The sequence below is a fragment of the Ictidomys tridecemlineatus genome, chromosome 10 (assembly GCF_052094955.1).
Source record: "Ictidomys tridecemlineatus isolate mIctTri1 chromosome 10, mIctTri1.hap1, whole genome shotgun sequence".
Taxonomy (NCBI): Eukaryota; Metazoa; Chordata; class Mammalia; order Rodentia; family Sciuridae; genus Ictidomys; species Ictidomys tridecemlineatus.
In genome coordinates, this window is record NC_135486.1 from 38,805,419 (window position 1) to 38,822,206 (window position 16,788).

At 32.4% G+C, this 16,788-nt stretch overlaps 1 protein-coding gene across 12 annotated transcripts in view; it reads left to right on the top strand.

Moving 5' to 3' along the window:
• The window catches only part of Rcor3 (REST corepressor 3), a 44,906-nt gene that overhangs the window by 19,872 nt on the left and 8,246 nt on the right, over nt 1-16,788 (top strand). For all 12 annotated transcript variants that reach the window (XM_078022768.1, XM_078022763.1, XM_078022767.1 and 9 more), the window contains 3 exons: nt 2,877-3,095; nt 7,870-7,947; nt 14,299-14,356. In XM_078022768.1, the coding sequence (XP_077878894.1) occupies nt 2,877-3,095; nt 7,870-7,947; nt 14,299-14,356 (355 nt within the window). The remainder of the gene's footprint in view (nt 1-2,876; nt 3,096-7,869; nt 7,948-14,298; nt 14,357-16,788) is intronic.

Sequence of the window (16,788 nt, forward strand, 5' to 3'; positions counted from 1 at the left end):
CTAAGAATATGCAATTTTCAAAAATATTTTTCCATGTGTTCTTAAGAATATTCTATACTCCATTGGTATAAGTTACATGTATGTATTAAGTTAAGCTTGTCCATTTTGTGGTTGAACTCTGTATTCTTATTGCTTGCCTGTCTTGCTAGTTTGGCTATTTTTGTCTATTCTTCTAATCTGTTCAATCAATTATTGAAAATACCTTTCTATATTTTGAAGCTGTTGTTATTAGGTGTATCCGAATCTACAGTTTATGTACTTGATGCTGAATTGAGCCTTTTATCAATATATAGTATCTTTCATTTCTTGTTTTAAATCTTGCCTTAAAGATTATTTTGTCTGATATGATTTAACTCCATCATCTTTCTTTTGTTAAGTGTTAAATGTTTATTATATCCTTATACTATTTTTTTACTTTCAGTGTTTGTGTCCTCATATTTAAGTATGTATCTTATAAGGAATATATAGCTAGAATTTTATATTTTACCTGAAGAGTGTAAGCCTACTTATATTTTATATTGATCACAATCATTAATGTTTATATTTTTGTTTTTTCTTATTTTTACATTCTGACTTTTTCTAGTTTTCTGGTTGTGCTTCATGGTCTATTTTTCGGGATCAAGAATTTGTTTCTTTTATCCTATTCTACTAGGTTTTTTTTTTGTTGGTTTTTTAAAATTTTTTTATTGCTGGTATTCTACTAGTTTTTTATTCTATTCTACTTTCTATTAGTTTGAGTATTTCTAAATTTTATTCTTGCTATTTACTCTTAGAGACTTTATCCTGCATGTTTAACTTAAAATCTAATATTGGTATGATGTTAATAGATTTTTGATTAATACAAAGCACTCTTAACCACTAGCCTTCTGATTTATATCCATCATGTTAGTCACATCTTAGTTTTTGAATGCCTCAAATTAAACATATAGCCACTATTTAGATTTACCTATGTGTTAAGTTTTATTTGCTTATCATTCTTTCTTGAATCTTAGTCCTTTCTTTTAAGATAATTTCCCTTTTTGCCTGAAATACATCTTTCCTTTAGAGTTTATTTAGTGAGGATTTCTGGGTTGTAAACACATGTCTGAGACTTGAATTTAAAATGTATTCTTATAGAGAGGATTTGCATTTGTTTCTGCTAAGTTTCTATAGGCACTACCAATCTGAGGTACTTTAAACTATGTTTGATTTGGGGCTTTTCAGGCTAGAAGATTTTATAAACTTAGGCCCCAAACCTGCCTGAAGGCAGGCCTGTGGTTGTTTCTGCTTAGTGTCTATAAGCACTACCAACCTGAAACACTTTAAATTTTTGATTTGAGACTTTTCAGGATAGAAGATCATATAAATTTAGTTCCCAAATCTGCCTGAAGGGAGGCCTGTAGTTAGGGATTCTCAGGGGAGACTTTTTAATATTGCTTTCTTTTTTACTCAGCCAAGGGTGAGATAGGCATGACTGCCCTTTAATCTCTCTCCTTCTGCAGAGCAGGGGTATTTTTTCTACTTTACACAATGATGATATTCCCCTTTCAGTGTTATGGTTTTGTCTCTCATGCCCTGCACTGGTTGTTCTTTGAAGCCTGGGCTTTAGACAAATGCCAGTTCCTGCATATTTGCTTATCTCTCTGGATTCTTGCTTTCTCATCATTTCTGGCCGCTAAGGAATTTCCTCACCTCCCTGCCAGCTCAGAGACGAATTTTAAAGGATTTTTAAAAAATACTTGACCCTGCAGTTTTAGGGGTGTTATATTGGAAAGAATTTTCTGAATATCAAATCTGTCACATATTACTTTGAGTTTTAAGAAATAAAGCAAAACTATGTTTCATTATACAATGGTTTTATGAATTTTACTTAATACCTAAAGAACTGGATTATTCAATCTAGTCAGTAAAATAAAATTCCATGTAATAGACACATTAAAAAAAATGGATTCCCCTCCCAGAAGCACAGAATACCATTGTATTTTTCTATCACACTTTAAGAATTTTGCAGGTAATAGTGAAATACTGCTTAAGACAACATGGTCATCATTGTTGAATAGCTTTCCTGAACTGAGTTTAATTCTTCCTTTCTGAGGTATAAACTGATATTTTATTCACAGATTTGAAACTTCAGAATTATTGTTAAGGTTAAGATAATTTTAACCTTTAGAGGTATACTTCTCTTTTGATTGATTGATTACCAATCAATTTGATTGAACCCAGGGTAGCTCTACCACTGAGCCATATCCCCAGCCCTTTTTTTATGATTTATCTTGAGATAAGTTCTCACTAAGTTACTTAGGGCCTCACCAAGTTGCTGAGGCTGGCCTCAAACTTGCAATTCTCCTGCCTAAGCCTCTGGAGTCTCTGGGATTATTGGCATGTGCCACCATGCTCAGCTCAACAACTTTAAAGTGAAGATAAAATGTTACATCTTTTCCAGCTGCCTAATCTGCATGTCAGAATTCCTAAGTTACCTCTTTTTTTTTTTTTCTTATTTATACTTTTTGAAAAGTTTGTATTTAGTAAACTATAGTTTGATTTTGGTTTTGTTTTTATTTTTCTTCCTCTGTTGCTTAGGGAAAATATATCCAATCTTGAAGCAAATAGGAATAGTTTAGAGTTAAACTTATTTTTCTAATTTTTTTTGTAGTCTTCTAGGCCTAGAAACTAAGCATTTGATTGAGTGAAATAATCAAGGATGCATTGTGTCATAGTCTTTCCCTTATCCTCCAGTTGATGAGTACTGTGTATAGGTTTGAACTTGTACATAATAATATAATTAGAAGTATTTTTCAGGTATACTTAGTGAAGCAAATACTTCTACTGGAAACTGTTTTCAGCTCATATATTTGTAAAAACCAAATGACCTATTACTGTTATCTTTATTCTCTTAGGGAAACACTGAACAACCTGTCCAAACTAGCAAGATTGGACTTGGAAGGAGAGAATATCAGAGTTTACAACATCGCCATCATTCTCAGCGCTCTAAGTGCCGTCCACCTAAGGGCATGTATTTAACCCAGGAAGATGTGGTAGCTGTTTCTTGTAGTCCCAATGCAGCCAACACCATTCTGAGGCAACTGGACATGGAGTTGATCTCTCTGAAACGTCAGGTAGTTTTATAAAAATAGTATATTTAATGATTCTGTCCATTTTGCTTATCTACTTTTTACCTAGGTTGTACTATACTCTTGCAGATTTTCTTAGCACCCATTTATATTAGTTTCTTCGTTTTGCGTTCTGGACATCAAACCCATGTCCTCCAGCATGCTAGGCAAGCATTCTTCCACTGAGCTATACTCCAACACAATTTCATTCTTTAAAATTTGTGGAAGATAAGTCTTCCATTTCTGGATTTGAATCCCAGCATTATTACTTGTTAGCTCTGTGATCTTGGGCAGACTGTATTACCTTGCTAAGCTTTAATTTTCTGTGTATGAAATTGAAGATAATCAAAATTCTCTTGGAGTTTGTTGAGAATTGTTTGTAATATATATTGTTCAGCAGTGTTTGGCACATTTTGAATATTCAGTGATGACTGCCATTTTCATCATCATCAGTAGTCTTATAATAAAAATATCATCATAATCAGGTGATTAAAAGACAGGACCTAGAATCAGGGAACCTATTAAGTTCTAAATCTAGGCTACACCATTTCCTACATGTATAACCTTAGGGGATCTGTTTAATTTCTCTCAGCTTCATTTCTCTCATCTGAAAATGAGAATTAAAATATTGTGGTTGGAAGGAATTAAACAAGATTATTTAAAGATTATGATAAGTGCTTAAAAGCAATACCTAACATAATAAATCCTCATTGAATAGTTGTTACTATTTCTGGCCTTTCTCCGACTTCTTTTGGTTTTTGGTTTTCATTGTTATTTTTCTTTATCCCTTAAATCTAAATGTACTTATAAATCTGTCATTTCTTACTTCATATCATCCAGCCCTGTACCCTACATGCCAGCGACTTCTGAATCTATTTTTCAAGCTGTGACTTTTCTCCTAAGCTCAATAGCTGTAGCACAGCTGCCTGCCAGATCTTCCACCTAAAGATTTTTCTTTTCCTCTTCCCTCTCTGTTGAAATACCAGAATCATCTTTTTTAGGCGGGATGGGGAAGTACTGGGGCACTTTACCACTGAGTTTACATACCCCCAATTCATGACACGGTCTTATTAAGTTACTAAGGGTCTTGCTTAAACTTGATCCTCCTGTCTCAGAGTCACAGGAGGGGATTACATTAAGGCATATGTGCCACCATGCCTACCTCATCAGAACTTCTTTGCCTCATTTTCTGTCATTATCTCTCCCCCAACACACATAATCCCAAGGGGTAACACAGCTATGAGTTTTATCGTTGAAATTTCTTTTCAGTCAGTGCTCTCATTTATACTATACCTTGTTTGACCTTATCACCTCATGTCTGACAACTTCTCTCTTGTTTATTCTTTCTGTCTGATTTTTAACTCCATGCAACACACACAGTTGTCAGTTATAAAGCTTATCATTAATTTCTACTTGTCTTTTGCAGGTAATAGTAGACACTGATTTATCAAAAGGCAATATTAAGAAATTTGAAATTCATCCTGAGTTAGGAAACAACTGATTGACTTTAAGAAGAGGTGTACCATGGTCATGTCATATTTACATTTTTCAGCTCGCTCTGCCTGTGTGTGCTCTCCCCCTCCCCCTCCCTCCTTCCCTCCCCCTCTCTCCCCCCCCTTCTTTCTTTCTACTGATTCTAGGAATTATAAGATGCATCCCTATGTTATCACTGTGAATTTGGCATACTCTTGATCTTTAGAAAAATTGATATATTATCTTTTCATATTATACAATATTAAGAAATTTATTAGTAGTTTAAAAACATTGAAATTCTGAAGTAAATGTATAATATCACTGATAAAATAGAAATTAATATAACTCTTCACACTTAATATAAGAACTTTTTAACTGTTTAGTTTAGGACTAAGATTCTCCAACATTTTCAGACTTCTTTATCCCTTGACCCTAATTATCCTGTTTCTCTTTCCTTAGCAAACTTCCTGAATGAATATATACATTACTTCAGTTTTCTTACCACCAGTTATTTTCTGACCCTTTCCAATTTAGTTTTTGTCTCATTTCCCTTTGTAATTGTGCCACTGAAGACTATCTTAAGATCATTTATGAAAGAATTATCAGATCAAATGCTTCCTTATTGGTTCTTATCTCCCTTGACTACTCAGTAATGTTTGACATTATCAACCACTCCTTTCTTCTTGGAATTTCTTTCCCTTGACTTATGACACTGGTCTCTCTTGAGTTTCTTGAATATGTCTTTGAGGAGTGCTTAGTCTTTAGTCAAACCATGCATCTTTGCAGGATTCTCCATCCTCCAAATCACAGTTCTCCTTTTTAGAAAACTCTGAAAACACTTTACCTATAATATTTTCAAAGTTCTCAAGAAAACGGAGGAATAAAATATACTGGTACCTGTGCTTATATTTCATCCTCAGTACTATTGCTATACATATGGATTATTTGTGTGTGTGTGTATGTGTTGCTGAGGATTGAACCCAGGGCCTTATGCATGCTAGGCAACCATTTTCCCAACTGAGCTACCCATCCTCATACAGATTTTTTTGTTGTTGTTGTTGTTTTTGTTTTTTTAATAAAGGTACTTTAGTTTCAGCTTTTAAGCTTCCTTGGTTATTCATTTAATGTGTGACATAGTAAAAGTTTACATTAATAATTTCATAAGTTATTACTACTTTTACATTGCCCAGACTGATTTCCACACCTAACCTAGTTATCTGTGCTCTCTTTCTCTCTTTTTTTTTTTTTTTTGTATTCCCTGTCTCAGTGAGTGGTGAGTGCCATATACACTCACTCAGCTAACTAGTGGTCCTTGATTTCCCCCAGTTGTCTACAATCGAGTGTTTACAAAAGTGATCTTAATTGTTTCTGGGTTATTTCTTTATCTGACCTTGTGTACTGCCATGATCATTCCTTCATATCTACCCTCTGTTTTAATGAAAGCTTTCTTAATTAATATTTCTCACTTAGATTGTTAAATTAATCCATCCTCTTTACCACATTCACTTCTCCATATTATTACCAGAATTGTCTTTCTAAGAGGCAAATATGGTCATGTTGTTCCCTTACTTAAAAATCCTATGGTTTTCCTTCATTCTTTAGGCAAAATTCAAATTCTATAATCTGGCCTCAGCTTTATTTATTACCCAAGCCCTTGGGCTTTTTGTCTTCCTAAATGCTTTTCTGCCTTGAATGCATTCCCTCCTCCAACCTTGTCTGCCTTCTTAATTCTTGCTAATCCTTTAAAACTCCTTTAGGTGTCAGCTTCTCTTGAACATTTTCCCTGATCTTCCCTACCACCCTCCATCCAGCAACACAAACATGCACATCTACTTTCTTCTCTGTTTTTTCTCTCCAAGTCTACGTTAGGCGTTTTAGCATTTATCACATTTTTATATTTATTTATCTTCCCACAAGTCTATGAAATCTTTGAGAACAGGGACACTTTACATTTTATATCTATATGTCTGTCTAACGTAACCAATTAATTGTCCTTGAACCATCATAGATATTTATATTTTAGCTGTATTTAAGATCTCTAGTGAAAAAAAATTCACAAATTCTTTTATAAATCATTTGGTTGTCCACACTGAGGAATTTAAAAAAAAAAAAAAAAGGATTAAAGTAACCAGTCCTGACCCTTAATGTTCTAAATGGCAAATAACAGTATTGCCAGTAGAATAGTAATTTAAAACTTGGCATGGTTTAAATTCAGATTGTACCTCCTACATTTATGGTGTTAGGAGTTTCTTAACCTCTCTGTGCCCTTTATTCTTCATCTCCAAATGGTTGTAATAGAAATAGAATCAGTTCTACACTAACTCTTGTTTTGAAAGCTTTCATTTGTTCCATTGCACTTGATATACTGGGGAACAATTTAAGCATAACATGAATTGTGTTCTCTTAAGTATGATTTTGTCAGCAAAAAGTGCACCCAGCTGACCTGAAAAAACACATACCTCAGACATGTACCAGCTATTTCAATTCACTGTGTGTTATGAACCATATACATATAGTGTTAAAACTTTGATCTGATTTCAAATAGCCTTTCTTCTGCTTCATAGTAACTTAGAAGCTGGGGACAGCGGTAGCAAGTGCTAGGGATCAAACCCAGGACCTTAACCATGCTACGCAAATGTTCTACAATTAATTCCTTGGCCTCATACTTATGAATTTCTTAATAATTTAGAATGAATATAACTGTGCTCTCATTTTTGTTAGTTTTTTTTCTTTTCCTGTTTGTCATTACTGAAGTTTTTGAGTGCTGTATCCCCACTTGTTTTTCCCCATAAGACCTGTGATTTTTTATTGCATATGTTGAGTTAGAGCAGATAGTGCTTCTCTCACAGGGAGGTTGTGAAAAATTAAATGATTTTTTTGTCCAGAGTACTGAGAGTGATTTTTATACATAAATATCTAATATTAGTCACCATCATTATTCTTACTGGAGTAATCATTATTTGGTCAGAACACTGTAGTAATGAGAACTGTTGATGGAAATGAATCCCTATGTACATTGGTTGCCTTTGGTTATAAGAGACATTGTTAAAAAGGTATTCAGAGACTATGATTTATGATATTTAAAAATATTTAAATCTAGTTTCAAATCTATTAAATGTGTATATTAGTTGATGTGTGTATTAATTAGTTAAATGAGCAGTATAAGTAGCCTAAGTGTGATAAGAATATTTATTCACCTGAAATAAAATTTCAGAGAGTTTTGATATATATCCTTGTCATTTGTTTGAGTACTCAAAAATTTACCTAAGTACATGATCTGATTTACATTTTGGGTTATTTGTTGAAGGTTCAGAATGCTAAGCAAGTAAACAGTGCACTTAAACAGAAAATGGAAGGTGGAATTGAAGAATTCAAACCTCCTGAGGTATGATATTGAAAAATACATGTGATTAAACATAGTGAAGCTTATTCTTTCAGTTATCCAGTCATTGTTTAAGTACTGTTTTGGTGACTTGTGTTGGTAACTACTATGAAGGTTTCCTAATATGGATAATTTGTCATATATTTTTTTCATTTAGGTAGTTGATATTTTGAGGTTTGGCTAATGCTTTTTTATTTAAATTATTACTGCCCTTAGCAATCCACATAGAGAAAATACTTAGGGAAAATAGCTATAGGAGCAAGCACAGTGTATGTGAAACTAGAAGGTCATCAATAAGCTGATATATTTCTGGGACTATGGCAGTGTTTTCTCAAAGCCCTTTACTGCCTATTTGAATTGGTAACACAGCAAGAATAAATTATAAGAAAAGGAGTTCATTTCAACAGATTTTTATTTTCAGACATTTATCTTTCAGTTCAGATAAGGATTTTCCTGTGTGGATTTAAATTCTTGTACTTATGTCCCTGAAAATAAAAATATCTAAAAAGATATAGATCAACCATTATTTTTGTGCCTTGTATTTTAATTGAAACCTAAATGTATTTTGGTATTTGTGGTATTTATAGGACTGCTTAAATGCCCTGTAAGAACTAGTCAAGTCTTTTTATAGAAGTTTCTACTTATATAAGATATTTTTTCTTTTTTAACACTCTTTATGTTATGCTTCATATCCTGGATTTGCCTTCCTGTGTATGTGATAATCAAATAATCCTATTTGGTCCTAATAATGGGACTCTTTTCCCCCCTTCCAAATCACAGGCTGACTGAACTATCTACAGATGAAATATGTGTGAGGGGCTGTGGGAAGACAAAAGAGTAGTACTTCAGGGGCTGGGGTTGTGGCTCAGCGGTAGAACTCTCTCCTAGCACATGTGAGGTCCTGGGTTCGATCCTCAGCACCACATAAAAGTAAATAAATAAAATAAATGTATTGTGTCCAACTACAACTAAAAAAAAAAATTTTTTTTTTTTAAATAGTAGTGCTTCAGAAATAATGTATGTGTGGCATCTTAGTCATTAGAATTATTCTTCCAGAAAGGAAGACTTATTACAAAAAAAAAATGTTGTTTTTAATAATCTCTTTCAAGGTTAGGTTATGAAAAGCATGTTCTAAACCCAGAGTAAACTGACAAACATTCTAGTAGCATTTATTTATGTAAGGCCAGTATAATATAAAAAAAAATAGTGCTTTATTTTGCTATATTATGACAGTAAAAGTTATTTTAAATTTTGTATTGAAATGTTTAGTTTTTGTTTAAGCATAAGTTTAAATTTATAAAAGTGAAAAGATTAAAGTTCCCATAATTTCAAAATAAAATTAAAATACAACAGACACTAAAAACATTATGGGAATACCAGGAAGAACTTTGTGCCAATAAGTTTGAAAAATTAAAACATAGAACTTTGTTGGAAAATATCTTACCAAAATTGCCTGAAAAAGAAAGAAAATAACTTATAGTCATTAAATAAAATCATAGAATAATTAATATTTTTCTCATAAGGATATATCATGCGTAGTAACATTACAGAAAAAGTCTACCTATTTTTAATGAAAAGTTAGTCTTAATTCCAAAATATCATAAAATTATAGGACCATCTCAGTTATTAACATTATATAAAGTAAGATTTGCAAGTACAGTAATATTTTATCCCACCTGCCTGCTACCTCTTTGATTTTACAGAAATTCATACAAGTAGGCAAATCAGGTATTATTATTTTACATGAGGAAACTGGACTCAGAAAGTTCAACTGACTTACTCAAGGTCACACAAGTAGTAAATCAATGGAATGCTTGGCTGTATTTTAGATTTTTTAAAGTCCTGCTTCGTTCTTGATTAGCATATATTATGCTGTCACTTTCATAGAAGAGCAAAATTGCTTATTCGATTCTCACAGTTTAATAATTGAGTTAAACTTTATCAAGCATTTTCTAAAATCTTGTTATAAAAATAATGATCACGATAAAATCACACTCAATCATGCATACACTGAAATTTAAGTATTTGGGGTGATTTATTGAACTTATATGATTTAATAGTATATATAATATTATGTTTTGTTATATTGAAAGTCCCCAGGGTATATTTATATTTATCATATTTTCCTGTTCCTTTCAGGAGGAGGGCAACTTGAATGGATATTTTTCAAAATATTAGATTCATAATCACAGTAAAGACCTTTAAAATCCTCTCATCCATCCTGTTACCTTTAGGTTAGATTTTACATAATCAGTGAATGCTAATAACCTTCAGAATAATTATAATAGGTCATTAAAAGAATTACCTCATAATTACTAAGGAGCTTTACTTGTTAATTTGGCTTTATTTGATATTTTCACTTAGGGAAAGAAAATCCATTTGCTTTCACAAGTGTTTCTTGATAATCTGATGTAAGGCACAATGGTGTGAAGCACTCTGAGAAGTATGGTGGGGGAGGGTAGGAAAAAGGACAAAATGAGGTGATTTTTTTTCACCTTTTTTTAAAAAAGGACTTACGGTATAGATGTTGTAAGACAAACTGATAAAAGTTATATGGTAGGTTTATAAACAAAGTGCTACAGGAAAATAGCAGCATTATTCATTATTCATTCTGGCTAGGATAATCAGGAAAGATTTCCTTAAGGAGGAATGTTTCATCTTAGGCTTGAAAGATAAGTGGAGGTTTTACTCTCACATAAAATGGAGAAGAGGACATTTCAGGCAGAGAGAATGAGAGGAATAATGATGAAGTGTTGAATAATACATTCAAAATATATATACAGTGTGGAAATAAAAAGCACTCTTACAAACCAATCAACAGGTATTTCAAATATTTCCGTATAGTATTAAGTTACTATGAACTCATTATTGGGCTAATTGCTGTATGGAATTCAGCAGAAGTATAAAACAATCTTCTCTCAAGAATCATATTGTCTACTTAGGAAGGCAAACTTGGATGTGGAGGAATAATGAAAACCATATGAGTGAGATATTAACGAGGTTGAGTGGGGACTTCTTTGTGATAGAGATCAGTGGGCAAGAGGCAAAGTGCAGAAGTCCTTGCAAAAAAGAAGCAAATTAAGTCAAATGAAAAAAACCCTGTTGTTTCTTCAGTATAGGAGGATGTATTTATTTTTTTAATTGTGTGAAAATTATCCTCAAATATTATGTTATGCAGTTTTATGCAGGAGATATTTGATAGCTGCTAAAATACTAAGTATATGAGTGATAAATGGTAAAAGGGTTGGAATAGAGTTGGGTATTAGTTATAGGAATGGAAGCAAATGATAACACTGCAAAGTAGGAAATAAATTTATATCTCCTCAAGTTCGTGAGCATATTAGGGGTAGAGGTAGCAGTTTTTGTTATGCTTTGATTTGTTTTGGATGGAGGTAGGTAGAAGGAGACAAGGAGACTAATACAAGAAGGAAGAATAATATAACTGGAAAAATGAGTGCTTTATGAAGCTATAAATTTCCCATCCATGAATGTTTTCTTGCAAAGGTGGGTAACCCTTTTATTATGGATGTTGGATAGAATTTTTAGCATTGAGTAGAAGGTTTAACTTGGTAATCATTTCCAACTCTTCAGACTTTATATATATAAAATATACACATACATACATATAATACTGCTGACAAAAGTGAGAAATACCTGAAGGCAAATTGATTTATTGGGGAAAGGATGCAGTAAGAATGCTGAATTCACTAAGGAAGTCATGAATTATTTATTCTAGAAGTATCCTTCATACAATTATTAGATTGTATTGTTGTATATTATTATTTTTTAAATAACAACATTTCAGATCAGGGTTTGGTGTAGAAGGATATAGTCTGTGGTACCACCCAGCTAATTTTGATATCAACACAGTTTTAGATTCCTAGTTATGTTCTAATTGTCCTTTTTCTAAATTAAATCTTTACTAAAGTGTAAATGGTTTTAAAATAGACTATAAAAATGAATAACTTAACAAGAATCCTGTCTATTTAAAATTTTTGACCCTATTTCTCCTTCCTTCTCTTTTTACTGCTTCCATTTTGTCATATAGTAACTATTTAATCCCATCTGGTTTCAGCTCTTTCTTCCTAAATTTTTCCAACAAAACTGCTTCTTAAAGGTTGACATTGTCACTGAAGACAAAACTTTTTATTCTTCATACCTTTTCCTGAGCTCTTGTTTTAGGTGATTACCCATCTTTCTCTATGTTCCTGTAACTTTCTTTTTTTCTTTTTTTACCCTCCAGTTTTTTTTTCCTTTTTGTTTTTTGAACCAGGGGCATTTTTTTAATCATTGAGGTACATCCCCAGTCCTTTTTATTTTTCATTTTGAAATGGGGTCTCACTAACTTGCTAAGACTAGCCTAGAACTTGTGATCTTCCTACCTCAGCCTCCCTAGTCACTGGGATTATAGGCATGTGCCACTGGACCTGTCTTCCCTTAACTTTTGAGAGATTATGTTCTCTTTTATACTACTATGTTCTCTTCTCAGCATGATTTTCCTTTCTCTACATAAATGTAGGCATTGTCCAGGGTTTCTCCTCAAAATTCCTTTTTTTCTCCTCCCTTAAATATAGACTCTCACCACTTTACTATGTTAAAATTGCATCCTATGTGCATTTAAATGATTCAAATTCAACTGGATAGACATTCAGCCATTTAAGAGAGAGAAACAGAGAATGTTTAGCCATAGCAAGTACAGTATTGCTGCAATTCTGTCTGATTCCCATTTATTGAGTATCTGTCCCAAAATGAACATTCATGAATTGAGAATTATGAATCCAGCTTCTTAAATCTGTTTTAGCTTCTACATGACTCTTTGAACTGAGAGATTCTAGTATTTAAATATATATAAAATATACACATACATACATATAATTATACGGATTGACAGTTGTATTTGGGGTTCAGCTGAAAAACTAGTGGTGCATTTCAGTGCTAGAGGGAAGTACCTGATTGTATAGATCTATTGAGAGATCATGTGCCTATCAGTAGCTACACTATTAAGCACGTTTCAAGAGTAATTTGGCAATGGGGATGCCACAGTTTTTAAAAAGAAGCCCAATAAGTAAGTCCTGAGTAAGGTATAACTCCATTGTTTTCCCTATGAAAATTTTCCAGACCCTTCAAAAATGTATTGGAATAAACTTATTGTACCCTCAAGTGGGTACCTGAGCTCTCCCTGAGTGTCCTATCCTAGTATCTCATTTTCAGCATATCCCAAATTAAATGTATATTTGCTTTACCTTTCTACATCTCCCAAATCTGCATTTCTTGACTTCTAGATTCTTAACAACATAGCTCTTCTTCCAGCTTTCCAAGGTTAAAGTCTTATTATGGATAAAATCATACTCTTCTCACATATACTCTTACCATCAAAAACACAACCGTTGTTTATTAAATTTAGTGCAAGCTTATCACCCTTGTTTTTTTGCCATTTTTTCTATGATTAGTTACCCTTAATACATTTTAGTTTAGTAAAATACTACCAACTTTCTGGGCTTATTTGTCACTTTTTCCTGATAGATTCTATTGTTCCCTATACATGGAATACCTTCTGTTTTCCTTTCAGAAACTTCTTTCCTAAAATCCATCTCAATTTCTAATCCTTCCAGTTTCCCTTTTTCTTGTTCATGTCAAGGTGTTACATAGAGTCACTTTATCTTTGCAAAAAGTTCCTTTATCTACCACCAAAGGTCCTTAATATACTGGTCAGTGGATATATACTAATGAAATCTGATTGATATTACAATATTAAAATTCTAGAATTTTTTAAACAAAAAATTGTGGAGGAACATTGGATGATTTGGGGAGAAAAAGATCCATTCTTCTCAGCCCGTCACTTTCTTTAGAAATTAAAAAAAATATTTTAGGACTTAGGCCTATTCTACATTCTGTGCTGATTTGTAACACTGTTTTAGGGTGAGAAAGGCTAGATTTAATATAAATTTGAAGGGAAGAAATTTAAATTTAAGAGTCACAGATCTTTTCTAAAGAAAATAAAATCTCTTAAATGTTAAAAACAAGGTTAAAATTAACATTTGTAATGATTGATAGGAACATTGTCATTGGAAAATGGACAACTAATAGGTTTTCTCAGGCTTCAATATCTTTGATATAGAGCATAAATGTTAATGTTGTACATTCTCCCAAATTGGTACATTTCCCTTTCATTACCTTTCTGTGTGGGTAAAAAGTAACTCAATATAAATTTTAATCCTTCTAAAAATGGAGTCTTCATAAATCAGTTTTAGTACTCTCATGTCTGTAATTTGGTGAAAAGTTAAAAAAAAATAAGCACTTTGAAAAAATGTCTGTCTTCATATCCTCATTAGGAAATTCTCTTTAATTTTGTAGTCAAATCAGAAAATTAATGCCCGTTGGACCACAGAGGAGCAGCTTCTAGCAGTGCAAGGTATATTAAAGATAAGCAGTTACTGTTGTTAATAATTATTTAACTTGTCATGAAAGGTGACTATCATAGTTCTTCCCTTCCTTTAGAAGTGAATCAAGAAAGAAAATGGATTTTGTATTAATCACAAAGTTTTGGTGACCAGGAATTCTGTGTTGTATTTGTGGATGTGACAAACTGAGTCTATGTACATTTTGGGTCCAGAACAGCACATAATGCATTCTCAGCACTGAATAATCGATGTTGGTGACAAGCATGACCAAGTCATGTGGGCTCGGTGTCTGCTTCACTATTCTTGCAATTAGACTCATTTTTCCTGTATCACTCATTGATGATTCATAATTAAAAGCATAAATTATAATGTTTTTGGTTTTCTAATCACTCTGTGTAGTAGTCTCTATTTTATAAGTGTCAGGTACTGTATGTTTAACTTTCAGTTTATCATACCTTACTTAAGAGATGTACCACTGAATGCTTAGAACCCTGGCTTTAAGTATTTGTATTTTTAAAAAGAGACTGAAGAGGTATAAATTATACATATAGCATTTTAATGTACTATGTATAACTTTTTTGAGTTATATGACAAAAGACCTTTTGTGTTCTGAATGCCCTGGGCAAATTTAAAATACTCTAAACTTGGATTTTCTCATGTTTGAATTACCTAAGAGTAAATTGTATATTTTTATTCAGTATTGTGGGTGTTTTGTTGTTTTTCCTCTTTAAGATGAACTATCTGCAGACTCTGATTGAGTCATTTTAAGTATGTATGGTCTACCCATTTTGGGGTTTTTTTGGGTGGTGGTGGTGCTGAACCTTTTTGTGTTGAGTATCTATAGCATTTTTACCTAGATTAACTATTATATGGGTCCCAGTGAAACGAATATTCAAGTACACTTTTTAAAATATTTCCAAATGTTCATGGCAGAATATATTTGTAGAAATGCCATGCAAGCATCATTCAGATATGAAAGTAATGTAATTAAAGATTGACTAATAGATGACTCCACAGTTTGGAATAGAGAACGTGAGAATTAGCCCACTAGCATGATTTTAAAATGTCATAGGATAAAGTCAGCCTTCCCTTTGGCATCCAGCATGACATATTTCATAAAGAGAAGTACTTGATGCTCTGAAAGCAGGTAGCTGTGCGTGAGTATCAAGCACATCCATAGAACTAAGTTTCTGAATGAGTCAGAACAAGGTTTAATTACTTTATAATGTTCAACAATAGCTGCTTTAAAATTAGACTCTGATAATTTAAATTTTGTTTAAAACATTAGTGAACATTTTCAATGGCTGCTTCATATTCCTTTATAACTATGACTGACAGCTCTAGCATAGTTATTTTGAATAGACATTCCTTTTATTCAAGTAAACCCTGTTTCCCTCCATCTTAATTCTGTACTGTAATATAAGAAATTATCCCGGTGAAAAGCAATTTCTGAATAGGATTTTCTAGGAAAACCTGGGTTAATATTTCTCTATTCAGCACTCAGGATTTGATACTGTTGTACAGTACTACTTTAAGTGGTAGAGTCCATTGAATCTTAATGCTGGGTTGGATATTAAGAAAAGCTTCATTCAAGGAAAGGGCAGTGGTAAGATTTGTGTATATATGTGGACATAGCTTATTAAGATGGAAGAACAGAGTATTAACACATTTAATCAAACATTTCCTCTGTATTGAGGCATATTCACTGTTATTAATGCTTATTTTAAAAGTAACCCTTTAAATAAATTATTCTAATGCAGCCATTTGTATAGAAGTATACTTGATCTTAGGATTTCAAAGAATCTTTTTTTAATAATGTGTTAATGTCTCGCTTTTATTTATTTTGACTCTGGAATTTTTGCTTCATTTTGGGCATTTTGTTTTTATTATTGTTATTACATGAGATAAAACAATCTGAAGCTGGGCTGGGGATGTGGCTCAAGTGATAGTGCACTCGCCTGGTATGTGTGGGGCACTGGGTTCGATCCTCAGCACCACAAAAAAATAAAATAAAGATATTGTGTCCACCTAAAACTAAAAAATAAATATTAAAAAACAACAATATGAAGCTATCTGTGTCCAAAATAGTTGTTTAGAGTGAATTAAAAAGTTCCATTTTGTCTTATATTCCCACATAATGCCCAGAATTATGTCTCATAAGTAATATAATTCATATGGTAATATCGATTGTACCTGAGTCTTGGTGGTTATATAATTGCAGTGTCTAGCTTAATGTGTAGTTTGCTATTAAGAAGCTATTTATCAGGCAGTATTTTCTTTTTTATTATTTTTCTTTAATCTTTATTTATGAGAAATTTTTATGTAGTTTTGCACTAATGACTTTTTATTTTTGCAACACAATAATAAATTGTTTTGATATTAACACATTTTAATTTGTAGAGCATTTTATATTTAAGACATTTTATACATGTATTCTGACTTG